Source organism: Pezoporus occidentalis, unplaced genomic scaffold (assembly GCF_034315485.1).
Source record: "Pezoporus occidentalis ecotype Australia unplaced genomic scaffold, CSIRO_AGI_Poc_V1 ctg142, whole genome shotgun sequence".
NCBI lineage: Eukaryota > Metazoa > Chordata > Aves > Psittaciformes > Psittacidae > Pezoporus > Pezoporus occidentalis.
The window spans coordinates 23,947-36,794 of NW_026913230.1; the positions used below are offsets into that span (position 1 = coordinate 23,947).

At 48.1% G+C, this 12,848-nt stretch overlaps 2 protein-coding genes across 6 annotated transcripts in view; one reads left to right on the top strand and one right to left on the bottom strand.

Moving 5' to 3' along the window:
- The first annotated feature begins 37 nt into the window (after nucleotides 1-37).
- Nucleotides 38-8,419, top strand: LTC4S (leukotriene C4 synthase). Of its 5 annotated transcripts, none has more exons than XR_009963067.1 (4): nucleotides 38-2,954; nucleotides 4,021-4,144; nucleotides 6,293-6,392; nucleotides 7,265-8,016. XR_009963067.1 is itself a non-coding variant. In XM_062609881.1 (4 exons), the coding sequence occupies exons 1-4, from the start codon at nucleotides 6,166-6,168 to the stop codon at nucleotides 8,029-8,031; spliced, it is 528 nt and encodes a 175-aa protein (XP_062465865.1). In that variant the 5' UTR covers nucleotides 5,365-6,165; the 3' UTR covers nucleotides 8,032-8,419. The 5 variants fall into 5 exon arrangements, 1 of the variants encoding a protein (XP_062465865.1); XR_009963069.1 differs by lacking the exon at nucleotides 4,021-4,144 and having other exon boundaries at nucleotides 7,265-7,650; nucleotides 7,884-7,941; XM_062609881.1 differs by lacking the exons at nucleotides 38-2,954; nucleotides 4,021-4,144 and having other exon boundaries at nucleotides 5,365-6,392; nucleotides 7,265-7,335; nucleotides 7,569-7,650; nucleotides 7,884-8,419.
- Nucleotides 8,420-8,571: 152 nt separating this feature from the next.
- Nucleotides 8,572-12,848, bottom strand: part of MGAT4B (alpha-1,3-mannosyl-glycoprotein 4-beta-N-acetylglucosaminyltransferase B) — a 51,156-nt gene continuing 46,879 nt past the window's right edge. Inside the window, exons 10-15 of the mRNA XM_062609880.1 lie at nucleotides 12,737-12,844; nucleotides 11,625-11,818; nucleotides 11,163-11,241; nucleotides 10,632-10,719; nucleotides 9,600-9,712; nucleotides 8,572-9,514 (exon numbers count right to left, since the gene is read on the bottom strand). Coding sequence (XP_062465864.1) covers nucleotides 9,491-9,514; nucleotides 9,600-9,712; nucleotides 10,632-10,719; nucleotides 11,163-11,241; nucleotides 11,625-11,818; nucleotides 12,737-12,844 — 606 coding nt within the window. The 3' untranslated portion in view covers nucleotides 8,572-9,490. The remainder of the gene's footprint in view (nucleotides 9,515-9,599; nucleotides 9,713-10,631; nucleotides 10,720-11,162; nucleotides 11,242-11,624; nucleotides 11,819-12,736; nucleotides 12,845-12,848) is intronic.

Genomic DNA, 12,848 nt, shown 5'->3' on the forward strand with positions numbered 1-12,848 from the left:
TCCCTTCATCCTAACACAGTTCTGGTAAGCCTGTTAAGCCTGTTCTGCTGTGTCTTATCAATTCTTACGTGTCAGAAAGTCCATCTAAACAGGCCACAGCTGGATGAGGCCTTGGAAAACTTCAGTTTGAAAGCAAGGCTTGATGCTACACCCGCTGCTTCTGGACTGTTGGGTTTTTAGTGCAGCCTCAGGCCTTAAGCTGGGAGATGGGACTGCAGAGGGGGTTGCTGGTGATAAAGATGTTGATGACCACTGGGACCTCACAATGCAGAATTGTAGAGTTCCAAAAATATGCTCAGATTCCCTCAGCAGTAACAAGCTTTAGCGGATCAACCTGATTTCCTTGAGACTGGTAAAGAGACAAGGATTATGCGTGTTTGATGTACACCCAGAAAACCCCACCAAACTGATAAATGAGGAACGTTTACTGCAAGCATGTTAAATGTTTATGAACAGGAAACAAAATACTGACTTAAAAGCTGGTAAGGTCCCCAAGCCGCTGCATAGAGCTGGTGGGTTGAAGAGGCTGTGGAAAATAATGGCAAATAGGTCTTTCAGATGCTGCTGGATTGTTGGTCCTCTTCAGATGGATACTTTACCTGTATGTTGGTGAGAAGTAAAGCAAGGAGGTGTGATCCCATCAGCGCACAGAGGAGCCTGGCTTTGGTGGTGTGTGCTTGGATGTTAATACGTTCTTGTTAACAAGTTATTACTTGACAAATTACACCAAACTGAGCATTTCAAAGCAGTTCTTGTCATGAATCATAGCACCTGCAGCAGACCCAAGAATTCAGCTCCTTGTATGTAGTGTTTCCTGTTTGTCAAGTGCGCCTTTTAACAGATGATATCTAGTCATAAGTTCTAAACTGATATCTCCAATCTCTCCAACCACAGATTTAGCAGTAGTGATAAAGGAGAATTTGCAAAGCATGACACATGCTTTTCTTGCAAAGGCTGTATTTCTTCTACATGTTACCATGATTTCAAGCATTCCCCTATGGTATAAGAAGTTTAATCAGCTTCAAACAGCGAAGAATCATTCTCCAAGCATTGGAGCTGGTGTTTTATACAGCTACTCTGTGTAAAGCAGCCTTCAGATTTCCTCACAAAGTGCACCCTGTTTTGAGGATATTCCTACTCTGCAAGTTCTGAGCGGTGTTTGGGGGCAGGAGGGGACCTGTAACTTCAGGAGCTTATAAAGAACTAAATGTAATAATAATTTGCAATACCAGGACGAGCTGCTTCTAGTTTGTGGGCAACTGTGAAGTTTATGTACTTTATAGCTTTTGTTTTATTGTCCCCTTAAAGCTGCTGCCTTGTATTTAATGTTGAGTGAAACTGTCCCGTTGGAGTTTTGTATATGTTTTTCCAAAGACGTTAAGGAGTCTCAGCTCAGCAGCAGATTTATTTATTTATATAGTGCTTGACGTTAGTGCTTTTCCTGAGGCAAATGTAAATCTGCAATGGAAATGCTTTCTAAAGCCTGGGTTGTTTGCTGAAATGGTGTGAGCACAAGTAGATTGCCGGTGGCATTTCCTCTCTGACTTTCATCCCCAGATGAAATCTTTGGTCACCAATAGATTCTGTTAAGGTAAATTGCTTTATTTCTATTTCAGTGTGTGTCTGTTAGCAGCGTGGAGGATCTAAAGTCCCATCATACGAGTGTTTTGCAGAGAAAGGGAGCAGTTTTGCTATTTATATGCATGGCTTTTCTTACAGAAAGTGCACAGTTGTCTGTTTGAGTTAGGTTTTCAACATGATCGTTGAGGTGATGAAGAGCCAAACCAGGAGAACAAACTTGCTGCATCCCACAGGAGAAACTGGAGGCTTGGTCACTGCTGGTCGGTATTGTGCACGAATTCTGTACTGAGGTTTTGGGTGGGACTGTACACAGAGAAAGGCAATGGCTCAACCATGTCCCGTGCCCTCTCTTCACCAAAACTAAGGGAAATGTTAGTTGTTAATGACTGATGCCTTTCTTCTCCTTTTTGGCTTTAAAAACTTCAAAGTCAGAATAGCTTTACACATATAAAGTTGCTCCAAAACACAGGGTAACTTTTGGAACTGATGTGTATTTTGCTTTTGTGGAGTGGGGAGAAAAGTTACTCATGGCTCAAATATTGCTGGTTTTCAAGTTTTGCATTTTACAGCTCTAATGTCAGGCAGTGTTTCTGAGAGTCCACGTGTTTCGACATCCTCCCCTGCCTTCCATTTGGAGCTGAGAAGTTTTAATTTGTATGTTAGCCAGGAAAAGGTTTGCATGGCAGAATTGTAGCAACATCAGAACACTACAGTAGGTGACTGAGTGCTAGGAAAGAACCATACTTTTAGTTGGTACACTTACATCATTAATAGGATAAAACGTGAATGCTCTTTTAAATAGTCAGAATCCAGTAACAGAATTAAGCTGCTTCAGTTGGAGTCTAGAAAACCCTTCCACGTGATCAACTCCATTACTTGGAAAAAGAGCAGGTCAAGCCATTAATTTGTAAATGCTTGTTAATAGTTTTTACAACCTCACCCACAATGTAGATGCTTTAGAGCTGATGAAAACTAGCAGCAAAAGGGCTGAAAAATACTCAGTTATCTTTCCATTGCCAGCACTGTAGAACTCAATCACAGTACAAAGTCTGTAAATATAACTGGAAGGATTTCTCCTTTTGTGCATGCAGAACTTCTGCTGTTCTGTGGTTCAGCAAAAGGCACTGGTCTGAAATCACCATTTCCTGGTGACTGTCTGCCTTGGGAAACTGTGATGTGGAGAGAGTTAAGCTGTGGAGGTGGAAACACGTGTTGCTGCAGAGGAACACCATGGGCCCAGTGCTGTCCTGCAGGGAGGGCTGGGGAGCAGCCGGACCCATCACATCTGCCTAGGGTTTGGGCCACCATCAGCAACATGAGGCATCAGATGGACTTGCTGGCAACCATCACAGTTTTGGGAGTCCTGTAGCAAAGTAAATGTCCTTTCTATAATGCTAGGTACTATTAAGCTAATTCTCTTAAGCTTTGTGGAACTTGGTTCCTGTGTTTTGCTTGGAGTCTCTGTGGAGTAAAAGTTGGTTTAAAGATGCAAATGTTTGGCTGTTCATGGCAGAAGTTTTGTGTCTGTGGATGCCTGTTACTCAATAGGGACTGAAATCATCCACAAACCTCAAAGGCAGCATAGAATAGTTAGGGTTAGAAAGGACCTTAAGATCGTCCAGTTCCAACCCCCCTGCCACGGGCAGGGACACCTCACACTAAACCATCTCACCCAAGGCTCTGTCCAACCTGGCCTTGAACACCGCCGGGGATGGAGCATTCACAACCTCCCTGGGCAACCCATTCCAGTGCCTCACCACCCTCACAGGAAAGAATTTCCTCCTTATATCCAATCTAAACTTCCCCTGTTTAAGTTTTAACCCGTTACCCCTTGTCCTGTCACTCCAGTCCCTAATGAAGAGTCCCTCCCCAGCATCCCTATAGGCCCCCTTCAGATACTGGAAGGCTGCTCTGAGGTCTCCACGCAGCCTTCTCTTCTCCAGGCTGAACAGCCCCAACTTTCTCAGCCTGTCTTCATATGGAAGATAGCATCCTAGAAGGAAATGAGATTTAAGTTTTACTTTTAAATGTAAAATAATTTCAACAGTAGAATGTATTCAAAGTATTTTCTGTGATTGAATTTTAGCAGGTAATTTGTAGCTTAAGAGTGGGTGGAGGTGCTAAAACAAAGGCAGGTTAATAAACATGCTGATGAAGAGATCAGTGTGCAAACATATATTGTATGTCTATAGAAAAGCGTACGTACTTCTCTGTGACCAATGCTATGATGTGTTTGTAGAGCTCAGCTGCACAAAGCAGATGACAGGGTGGTTTGACAGCACACAGTAATTTGGAATATAATGCAAGCCCCCTTCTGTTCTGAATCAGACAGATGTCTTCAGAGAAACTGTAACTTCTTGTTACTTCCATTGATGGGTCTGGTTTAGACCTCTTAGAAGCAATAGCCAAGCTTTGTCTACCTCTTGTGTTTAATTGTAGGTCCTTTGAGTGACGGCCTCTCCACCCTGGGCTTCAGGAGGGTCATGGAAGGGGACATTCCTTCTGCTTGGGGTGGCGACAGAGCCCCCATTTTACTAAAATCTTCCCATTTCAACAAGGCAAGGTTGGTTTGTGGGGTTTTTAATTACTGAATTAATTCACTGTAGAGCTATCACACCTCTGCTTACAAACGGATGTGAATCTGAGCAGCCTGAGGTATTTTTAGCCATCAGATGATCCATCTCTTAATATAAGCATTATTTAAAACACAGGCTCCTTGAAGAATAGAGCTCAAGATTTCTGAGTTATCTGTAATTTCCCCTCAAACAATTTACAGAGAAATATCTGCGACTGGAAATGGAAGATACTTTTGTCATATGAATTTTGCTTGTTACTAAGCGGGATGGAGGGAGTGTTTAGTGTGCAAAGGGAAGACAGGAAGAGAAACTGAAATTGAGTTATGGAAATGCTGCTAAGCCCTTTCCACTGGGAAGCCCTCAGTAACAAATCCCTGGATAGCAGTTTTGTCTCAAATACATTTGTTTTATGAGAGCTTCAGGTGTTTTTTTACAGGTTGCAGCCTTAGGCATTTAACTTCCATGCCATGCAAACCATGGTGTTAGATAAATCGCAAGCACCGGCACCCTCTTATCTATGTTAAATTGGATAAAGTAGCCTGATTTTAATAATCTCTGCATGGGAAGTGAAGAAGCAGTTACAAAATACTGTGTTTCCTTTCCCTCTCGGTAGTATGAACTATGTGTGCCAATGTCACCTTGAGTCAGGGCTGTGCCGTGCCTTTTCTTGCGTATTTTGAAATGATGCTCAGTACGTGAGTACAGATCCGAGCTTCATTCCGAGAGGGCAGAGCAGTGAAACATGACATGTGCTGTATGTACAGATCCTCTTCCATCTCATCCTGATGCAGGCCGCCTGGTTTGATGGCTGAGTTTAGTGCAGTGTTGGTTGATTTTTAGTTTTCATTGTGTTTTCTGGGAGCTCACAGTTTCTACCTTCTCTCAAGTAACCTTCCTCTTTTCTAATTTAGTTATGCTCAATTTAGCAAAGCTCTGAGCTTAGTGCCCTGGGGTGCGTGCCCCTGCCCTGTATTGAACGCTATAGCAGAGCAGGACTAAAGTTTAGGTGGGTTTTTTTCCTCTTTCTTATGGCTTCAAAGGAAATAAAGCTTATGCAATGTCACAAACAAAGAGCTTGTTTGCCAGGTTCATTCAGATGTGGCAGCTAGCAGCTCCAATATGATTTGCCAAGTTTGTGGACATAACCAACCAGAGAATGAAGGTCTGGCTGAGGAGCAAAGTGCCGGGAGTGCTCAGCCCGTGTGAGCCTATAGAGGCATTTAACCTACAGACATGAATCACAGAAAACTGCTCTGGAAGGCTCTGCAGAGGAGGTTGAACTCTGTTCCCGGGAAGTCCACACTGAGAAGGCTCATGCAGTGTGGGTTTTTCAGCTCCTCGTTCTGAGAAGCTGATTTGAGGGTGGTTCTTCATCCTTAGTGCTTCACCCCTACAGCAGGTTTTGAGGACAGCTAGCCATCCCCTAAAGGCTCTTGCTCCTCTTGGGGGGTTGTTTTATATTATTATATACATATATTTCTATTGTTAGCCCTAAGTGTAAGAGATGGTGCAGTTGGTACCAAGCAGGATAAAAATCACTGCCCAGCACAGCCAGGTATATGCCACAAGCCAGAGCTATGCATTGATGCAGTAACTTTAGCTCAGTCCATTTCTTGAGCAGTGACTGGGACAAGACCCTGAGAGCATTCAATAGTTGTATCTGTCTTGTCTTTAATCTTGCAGCATCTGTCCCTACTGTCTCTTCTCTATCCTGCTGTTCTGCTTTTATCTTTGTTAGAATGAGACAGTCCACAAGGCATTCCTTGCAGCCTGGCTCCTTGTTCAGTGCTCTGGAAGTGCTGCTGCATTAGGACCTTGCTAATTCGAATGACTCACTCATGGCGTGCTGCCACAGCCACCAAAGCGACTGGTTTTATAAGGTGTTTGTCTCCTGTATGAAAACTCTCATTTTCAGAGGCAGCAATGTAGTAGTGCACCTCAATACTTGAAACATCAGTAGTTTCAAGTACTTTTATTGGCACATTTGTTCCAGGTTGTGTGCGACAGCATGGGCTACGAACCTAGGCAGTGCCAGCTGTTTTCTTGTAACCACTTGTTTGATCCCAGGCTAGGTAAAGCTTGGCTAAATACAGCGCTGCTGGACTGTTGCCCTTCTGTGTTCTTTCCTTTTACAGCCTATTTCGCACTGCAGGTGATCCATGCCCGATGGCAGTACAGGATCTCCCCTCCCAGGACAACAGGTCACCCTGAATTTGAGCTGGTCTTCAGAGCTCAGTACGACTTTGACTTCCCTGTGGTGAATCTAGATATGACTTGAGTCAAGTGTCGCTACCGGGAAAGACTGGAGTCACCCTCAAATCACCTTTTCACTTGCTACCACTGATACTAGGTATTGTGAATTAGGGTTTTTAAATGCTTTGTCTGAGGGTGATTCACTTTGCTCTGGCTGCAGTGTTTCTGTTCATCCATGACAATCCTCCTTCTGGCACTGCGAGAGGCAGCCGCGTTACAAATTAGTGGTTGCATGAAGGAGGTGCATTAATGAATTATAATCATTAAGCTTAATGTTGCCTCCAAATTAATACCCTAATATTTGCTTGTAGGTTGTTGCTGTTAAACTACAGCAAAGGGCCTTGCTGGCAGAATCAGCCACCAGGATGTTTTAGGTTTTGTCCTTTTTTTAAGCCCTTGTCCTGTGAACATCAGTGCTGAGGCCAATTCGTTCTGCTCTGTTCTGATGGAGAGAGCAATGCTGGAGCTAGACTAGAAGTGTTCACAGATCAGCTTCCAGCAAGCACCAGATTCCATCTTTCATCTCAGTCATTGTGTTTCATAAGCAATTGGAAGGAACTGGCTGGAGCTGGATTGAAGGGTAGCTCAAGCATGGCACTAAATCCTGAACAAAACAGCTGTGTGTCCTTGCCAGTGTGTGGGAAACATTTGAGGAGTGATACGGGGAGGAAGGAAAAGGGAGGAAAGGAAAAGGAAAGGAAGGACTTGGCTACAGGTTGCATTCTGCTGAGTTTGATCTGGCAGAAGGTTCCCTCTTACAGCATGAGCTCCCTGAATACTGCTAAGGAAGCTCTACCTGTGCATGTGTTATATATGAGGATGTGCATTTAACTCTCATCTCTGGTTCTCACCAGGGTGAATTGCTCAGAGTACTTCCCAATCTTCACCTGGCTCCTCTGGGTTGCTGGACTCTTCTTCCATCAAGGTGATGGGGATGAATCACAACATGCACAAAGCAAAAAGCCCAGTTAAAATCCCATTGTGACTCAGGTGTGTCCCCTCTGCACCCATGACATCGTTACTTGGGTAATGCAGTCCCCTTTGCCCAGACAGACCAACGGGGCCCAACCCCAATGTGCATAAACCTGCTGGGTAGCAACTGAGAAATCCCGCTGGGGATGCTCTGCCCCATCGGGACTCGGTCCCATCTCCCCACAGCTGTGGCTGCGGCGTGCGGGCTGCTCTGCCTCTACACCCACCTCAGGTACTTCCAGGGATACGCTGCGGCTGCGCAGGGACGGTGAGTACCCAGCTGGGGCTGTGGCAGCCCCAAACCCACCGAGGGAGCTGGGTGTGGGATGCAGCCCTGGGGCAGGTTTCCTTACCACAGGTGGGACCAAAGGCAGGTTTTACACCTTTCTCCTCCTCTCCTGTCCCTATGTGCTTGTGGCCTCCTCCCTGGCTCGGGAGGGTGCAGTATGCTTCATGCCCTGGGTCTGTTGGTGGTGTCTGACGGTGTTTCTCCCTGTGCAGGTTGGACTCATTGTATGCCAGTGCCCGGGTGCTGGGGCTGCTGCTGGGGCTGGCGGTGCCCAGGCTCCTGGCACACTTCCTGCTCCCCTGCTGCTCCCCATGGATGGCAGTGCTGGTGCGGCCCCTCCAGCACCTCGGTGCCTGGTGAGAGGGGCCATGGCTCTCCCAAACCCCCCCTCGGTTCTTACCTTTGAAGGGAGGTGGATGCTGGCACTGCTCTGCGTGTGGAGCTCCACTCTTCAGAGAGAATAGCCCATCTAGAAAGCAAAGGATGTCCAGCTTCTGCTCCTGATGATGAGCTTCACTGCTGGGTTTTGTAGCACTGTGCTGTCTAACCTCCAATACCTTTGGCTGTGCCCCACAGAGCATGGGTTAACCTGTAACCTCACTCACTGTTGTCACTCCTCCTTACTGCTGTACTGATGGATGGTGAAGGATCACACCACGGATATGCAGAAAAATAAGTCCCTTTTCTCAGTAGAAATCACCTGTGATTTCCAAAGGCGGCTGGGGACTGAGCAGTGCTTTGGGAGTATCAGCTATTGATGAGTGCTGAGGAATAGCTTTATTTAAAGTTTAGGGGCTACATCTGGTCCCTGGTCCCCAGGGATACCTACCAGGCCCCTGGAGGACAGAGCCAGAGCAGGTGCCTCGCTGCCACAAGTGACTCTCACTGCCGCACCAAAGCTTTAAACTTAGCTTTTATTACAGTGCACATTATTTTATATATTTATATAGAGATGTACTTGAAAAATCAAATGTATCCAATAATAAAAAATACAGCACATGAAAGTAGTATAATGCATTCCAGTGTATAGCTGAAGAGACAGCGGGATTTACACTAATCCCTACTAGTTTTGAACTGGGCTACCTCTGCTTTATTCCCCCCCCCCCCAAAAAAAAAAGAACCAATCACACCAATCAATAACTGAAACAATCCTTTTAAAAACCATCGTTTCTGCACTCAATCTCAAGGCATGAAGACACTGGAGACTTCACTGTGAGTGAAGGGGCTGTGTTCAATGCTGGCAGGCACAGTGTGGCGTATTTCATAGTTCTTTTTGTTTTCCCTGCCATACTCGTAGCTCCAACCCCTTCGGATTCGTTCCTCCTCTGCTGAAGGAGGGTCAAGTCTTCACCCTCACTTAATCCTCAGCTGTGGCCAGGACTGTTCAAGGCAGACCTTGGTCCCTGCCCGTCTCCATCCCAGCGCACCCATGGGGTCAGCCAGCGGGACTCAAGGTACCCAAGCGCCCCAAGTACAGCCAGAGGTGGCCCTGTCCTGGGCTGAAGGTGCTTTTTGTTCCCATGCTTACCAGCACTCACCCCGACCCCAAACCCCTGTGTCCGTGTGGCCTGAGCTCAGCAGCTGCACCCACGAGGGGCATCGCTCTCTGCTCCGGATACCGGGGTTTGCCTGGTTCTGCTCCTCTTCTGGAGCAGGCGATGTCCTGGCCCTGCAGCTCAGGCCGAGGATGGCGATGCCGGATGGCTGAGGCCAGCTGCGCTGCCCTTGCACCCGGGCGAGGCGCCCCGGGAGGAGGGAGCGGGAGGGGAGAGAGCAGGACGGGATCCACGTGTGTCCATCCACCCTTCCGCAGGCAGGGTCACTCTGCCTTCTTGATGAAAATCTGCAAGCAGAGAGCGGAGGGCCGGGATCAGAGGGAGCGGGGCAGGAGCCCCGGGGCATCCCGCTGGGGATGGAGCCCCGCTTACCTCGCTCAAGATGATCCACACGGGGGAGTCGGTCTGGATGGACAGCCTGATGGCCTCCAGCGGCCCGAAGGATGGGTCCACCTCGCCCTCTGCAACCCCCTTGGAGAAGGAGCCTGGTGGGGAGAGCACAGGGATGACACAGGGACAGACTCCTCGCATCCAGCCCCATCCAAGGGGACCACAAACAACTATAGCAGCTCCCCACCACAAGATGGGCTGAAAACCATCAGTGTGGACGTCAATACAGTGCAAAATGCTATGCTTTAAGGGACAAAAAATCTGCTAAACAAAGCAAAATGGGGAGTATTTGGCTACACATCACTGCTTACAGGCATGGGGCAGAGTGGAACAGCATGGTCCTGTAAGAGACAAATGTTGGTTCAGTATCTATGCCATGGAGATAATAATGTCCCATTTTTTGGTTGCAATTTTACTCTTCTTGTTTTAAATGTAACTGGAAGAAGCCAAATAGCACTGCAGAGGAATGTAAAGTGGCAGAAAGCCACACGTGCCAGGAACTTTGTCTATTTAAAATAAGAAGCCTTAGCAAGGACAAGTCTTAGCTTTACCACGCACCAGCATTTCCCCGTAGGCTGCAATGACTTATTCTTGTCCAAGGGTATGGCAAGCACTAAAACAAACTCAGGTAGCAGGAGACAAAGTCCAAGCTTCAAGTGTTGTGAGCATTGACACAGGCTGTGGAGGAAGGGTGTGAACTTGCCTGGGGTGAAGGTTTTTAACAGCAGATCAGGCAAATGGATAATCTGAGTAATTTGGTCCCAGCTCTGAGCAGAGACAGGCAGAAACATAGGGCTGCAAACTACCTGAAGAGGACACCTACTCCAAGAGGAGAGGGAGAGCAGTGGAGGAGAGGAAAAGACAATTAAATCCTCTTCCAACCTGGCTCCTGACAAGCAGAAATAACTCTTTGCCAAGTGAACAGCACTGAGGGTCTTGATTCCCTGGAGGGTGAGGCTATGGGCTGTGTTATCAAACCCAGTGGGCAGCTGACCACCCCGCACCCTGCTGTACCTATCTGGATGTAGCCATCCAGTGTCCTGCGGTATTTGAACACTGCACCTCTTCCCTCCTGCAAGGCTTCCTTATCCGACTGCAGGCTCTGTGGGAAGGAGAGGAACGTTGTGCAAGGCCATAGGAAGAGCCACTCAGAAGCTCCAAGCAACAGCAGCAACCCCAGAGCTGCCCTCGCCAGCACCTTGTCCCATTGCCTGACACCTCAAGCTTCGTTCTCCAAAACAAGAGGACATTTGATGCCCTCATGCTGCTGCTTCCATTGCACCTCTCTGGCTCCATTCCCTCCCCTGCAGCCCTCCCACCCATCCAACATTCCCTGTGTAGGCAGGGATGGCTCCCACAGTGATGGCTCAGGACAGTATCGCTGCTCCCGAGGTGGTACCACACCAGGCGTGACCCCCCGGCAGCACCTCTCAAAGGCACTCGAGCCTTGTAAAGATTTTCCTGACGGCGTCAAGCAGTTCCCTTCTCTCAATCCTCTTGTGCTTCCCACTCCACCCCCAGCTCCATCCTCAATAAAACACTTACGTCAAACGGCAGAACCTCCACAGTCGTATTGAGGAGTTTGTCTTCTGGGTGCTCGATGTTCCCGCTGCGGAAGAAGAACCTGTGACAGAGACCAAAGCCATGGAAACCCACACTGAGCGAGGGGTGACACGAAGGCTTCCCCCCAGCTGAATGTTCAGACAGCTCACCCTAACAGGGCCCTTCCCAAAAAACCCACGAGCACGTGGTTTGGAAGGAGACCTTCTGCACCAGGTTGGATACAGCATGGACTGCTCACAAGAGCAGGAAAGCAAAGGGCTCCAGCAAATATGGCCCCACAAAAAAAGGGTCAAGTTATTATCCCCCTGGAAAAGCACCACTTCCTCCTCCTGGGCAGCCGAGCAGGAGACAGGCAAAACATTCAACATGAGCCAAAAGGGAAGTGTCCCTGCATGCCCCAGGCTGTCCCTTGCCCAGCCCCATTGACCTCCCCCAAGCACTGGCCTTTCGATGCGGAGTGGTTTGAAGAATCTGAATCTGATGAAGTCTCCGGCAGTGGGAGTGAAGGCCCAGAAGAAGTCCTCCCGCAGGTAAGCCTTCTCCAAGGTGAAGTGCTGGTAGGTTTTCAGGCTGGTGCTCACCTCCGCGGGAGGGTTCACGTGCTCTTTGCGCAGGGCCTGCTTGCCAAAGTCCTTGTCCTTGGTGGGCACAAAGCGAAGAGGCAGAAAAGGGTCATGAGCTGCTCTCACCCATGAGGAACACGGGCTCCAGCAACAAAGCGCTGCAAATTAAAAGCTATTTGCACAGCACAGAATGATGAGAGATGGAAGTGATCTGGGAAAGGCAACAGCCAAGGCAATGAGTGACTGGATCCCAGGAGGACACCATGTCAGTAGAGGCAGCACAGAGAAGCATCACTGCTCTGCACTCTAATCCAGCACCAAAGAGCCCTTCATCGTCCAAGCATCCCTGCCCCAGGAGGACTGCAAACGGCCCTTACACCTGAGGAGAAGGGGGCTGTGAGGCTGACAACAGCATATAATGATTGGATTACACAGCCTGATGGGCACTGATACAAACTGGATTACACCATCCATTTACCTGGGGATCAGGCAGACAGAGAATTGAGCACATAGACACACCTGGTGTCTGTGTGTGTCTATGGGTCCTGCACATATAGCTGTGTTCATGTTTAAATACACACACACAATTTAAGCTCTTACACAGAGAGCTCTAGTTCACCTATCAGCAAGCCCCAGGAACAAGGACTGGGGTAGGAAGGAAGTCAACCCAACCCAGGAGTCCTGTGTCTCCAGGGTTTGCCAGCAGATGCTTTGAAATCAATTGCATGAACCACAGTTTGGTGCTCGGGATGGGTAGCCAGGACTTGGAAGCTTGCAGTGACTCTTGGCACACATCACTGCCATTCTCCGAAGCAGGAGCTACACGAGCTCACTGTAACTCAGAATAAAACATAATCACTGCACAGAAATCCAGCTGCCACCAGTTGCTGTCACTGACTTCCCCACCCCAAAAGCAGCCAGTTCCTCGGTGCCTGCAGGCCAGGCCTGGCACAAAAGCCACATCTGCAGTTTGGACAGGCGGCTGGTACCCACCTTCAGCTTCTGTATCTTCCCAGCCAAGGAGGAGTGGGTTCCCACGTGCTGGAAGAGCGACGGCTTGAAGCGGATCCTCAGGTTTGCCTTCTGCCTGTCACAGTGTTTCTGA

Coding starts and splice junctions, on each gene's coding strand:
- LTC4S (XM_062609881.1), top strand. CDS start 6,166: ATGGGCTACGAACCTAGGCAGTGCCAGCTGTTTTCTTGTAACCACTTG. Junction 7,336..7,568: donor TGGACTCTTCTTCCATCAAG/GTGATGGGGATG, acceptor ATCTCCCCACAG/CTGTGGCTGCGGCGTGCGGG. Junction 7,651..7,883: donor GCTGCGGCTGCGCAGGGACG/GTGAGTACCCAG, acceptor CTCCCTGTGCAG/GTTGGACTCATTGTATGCCA.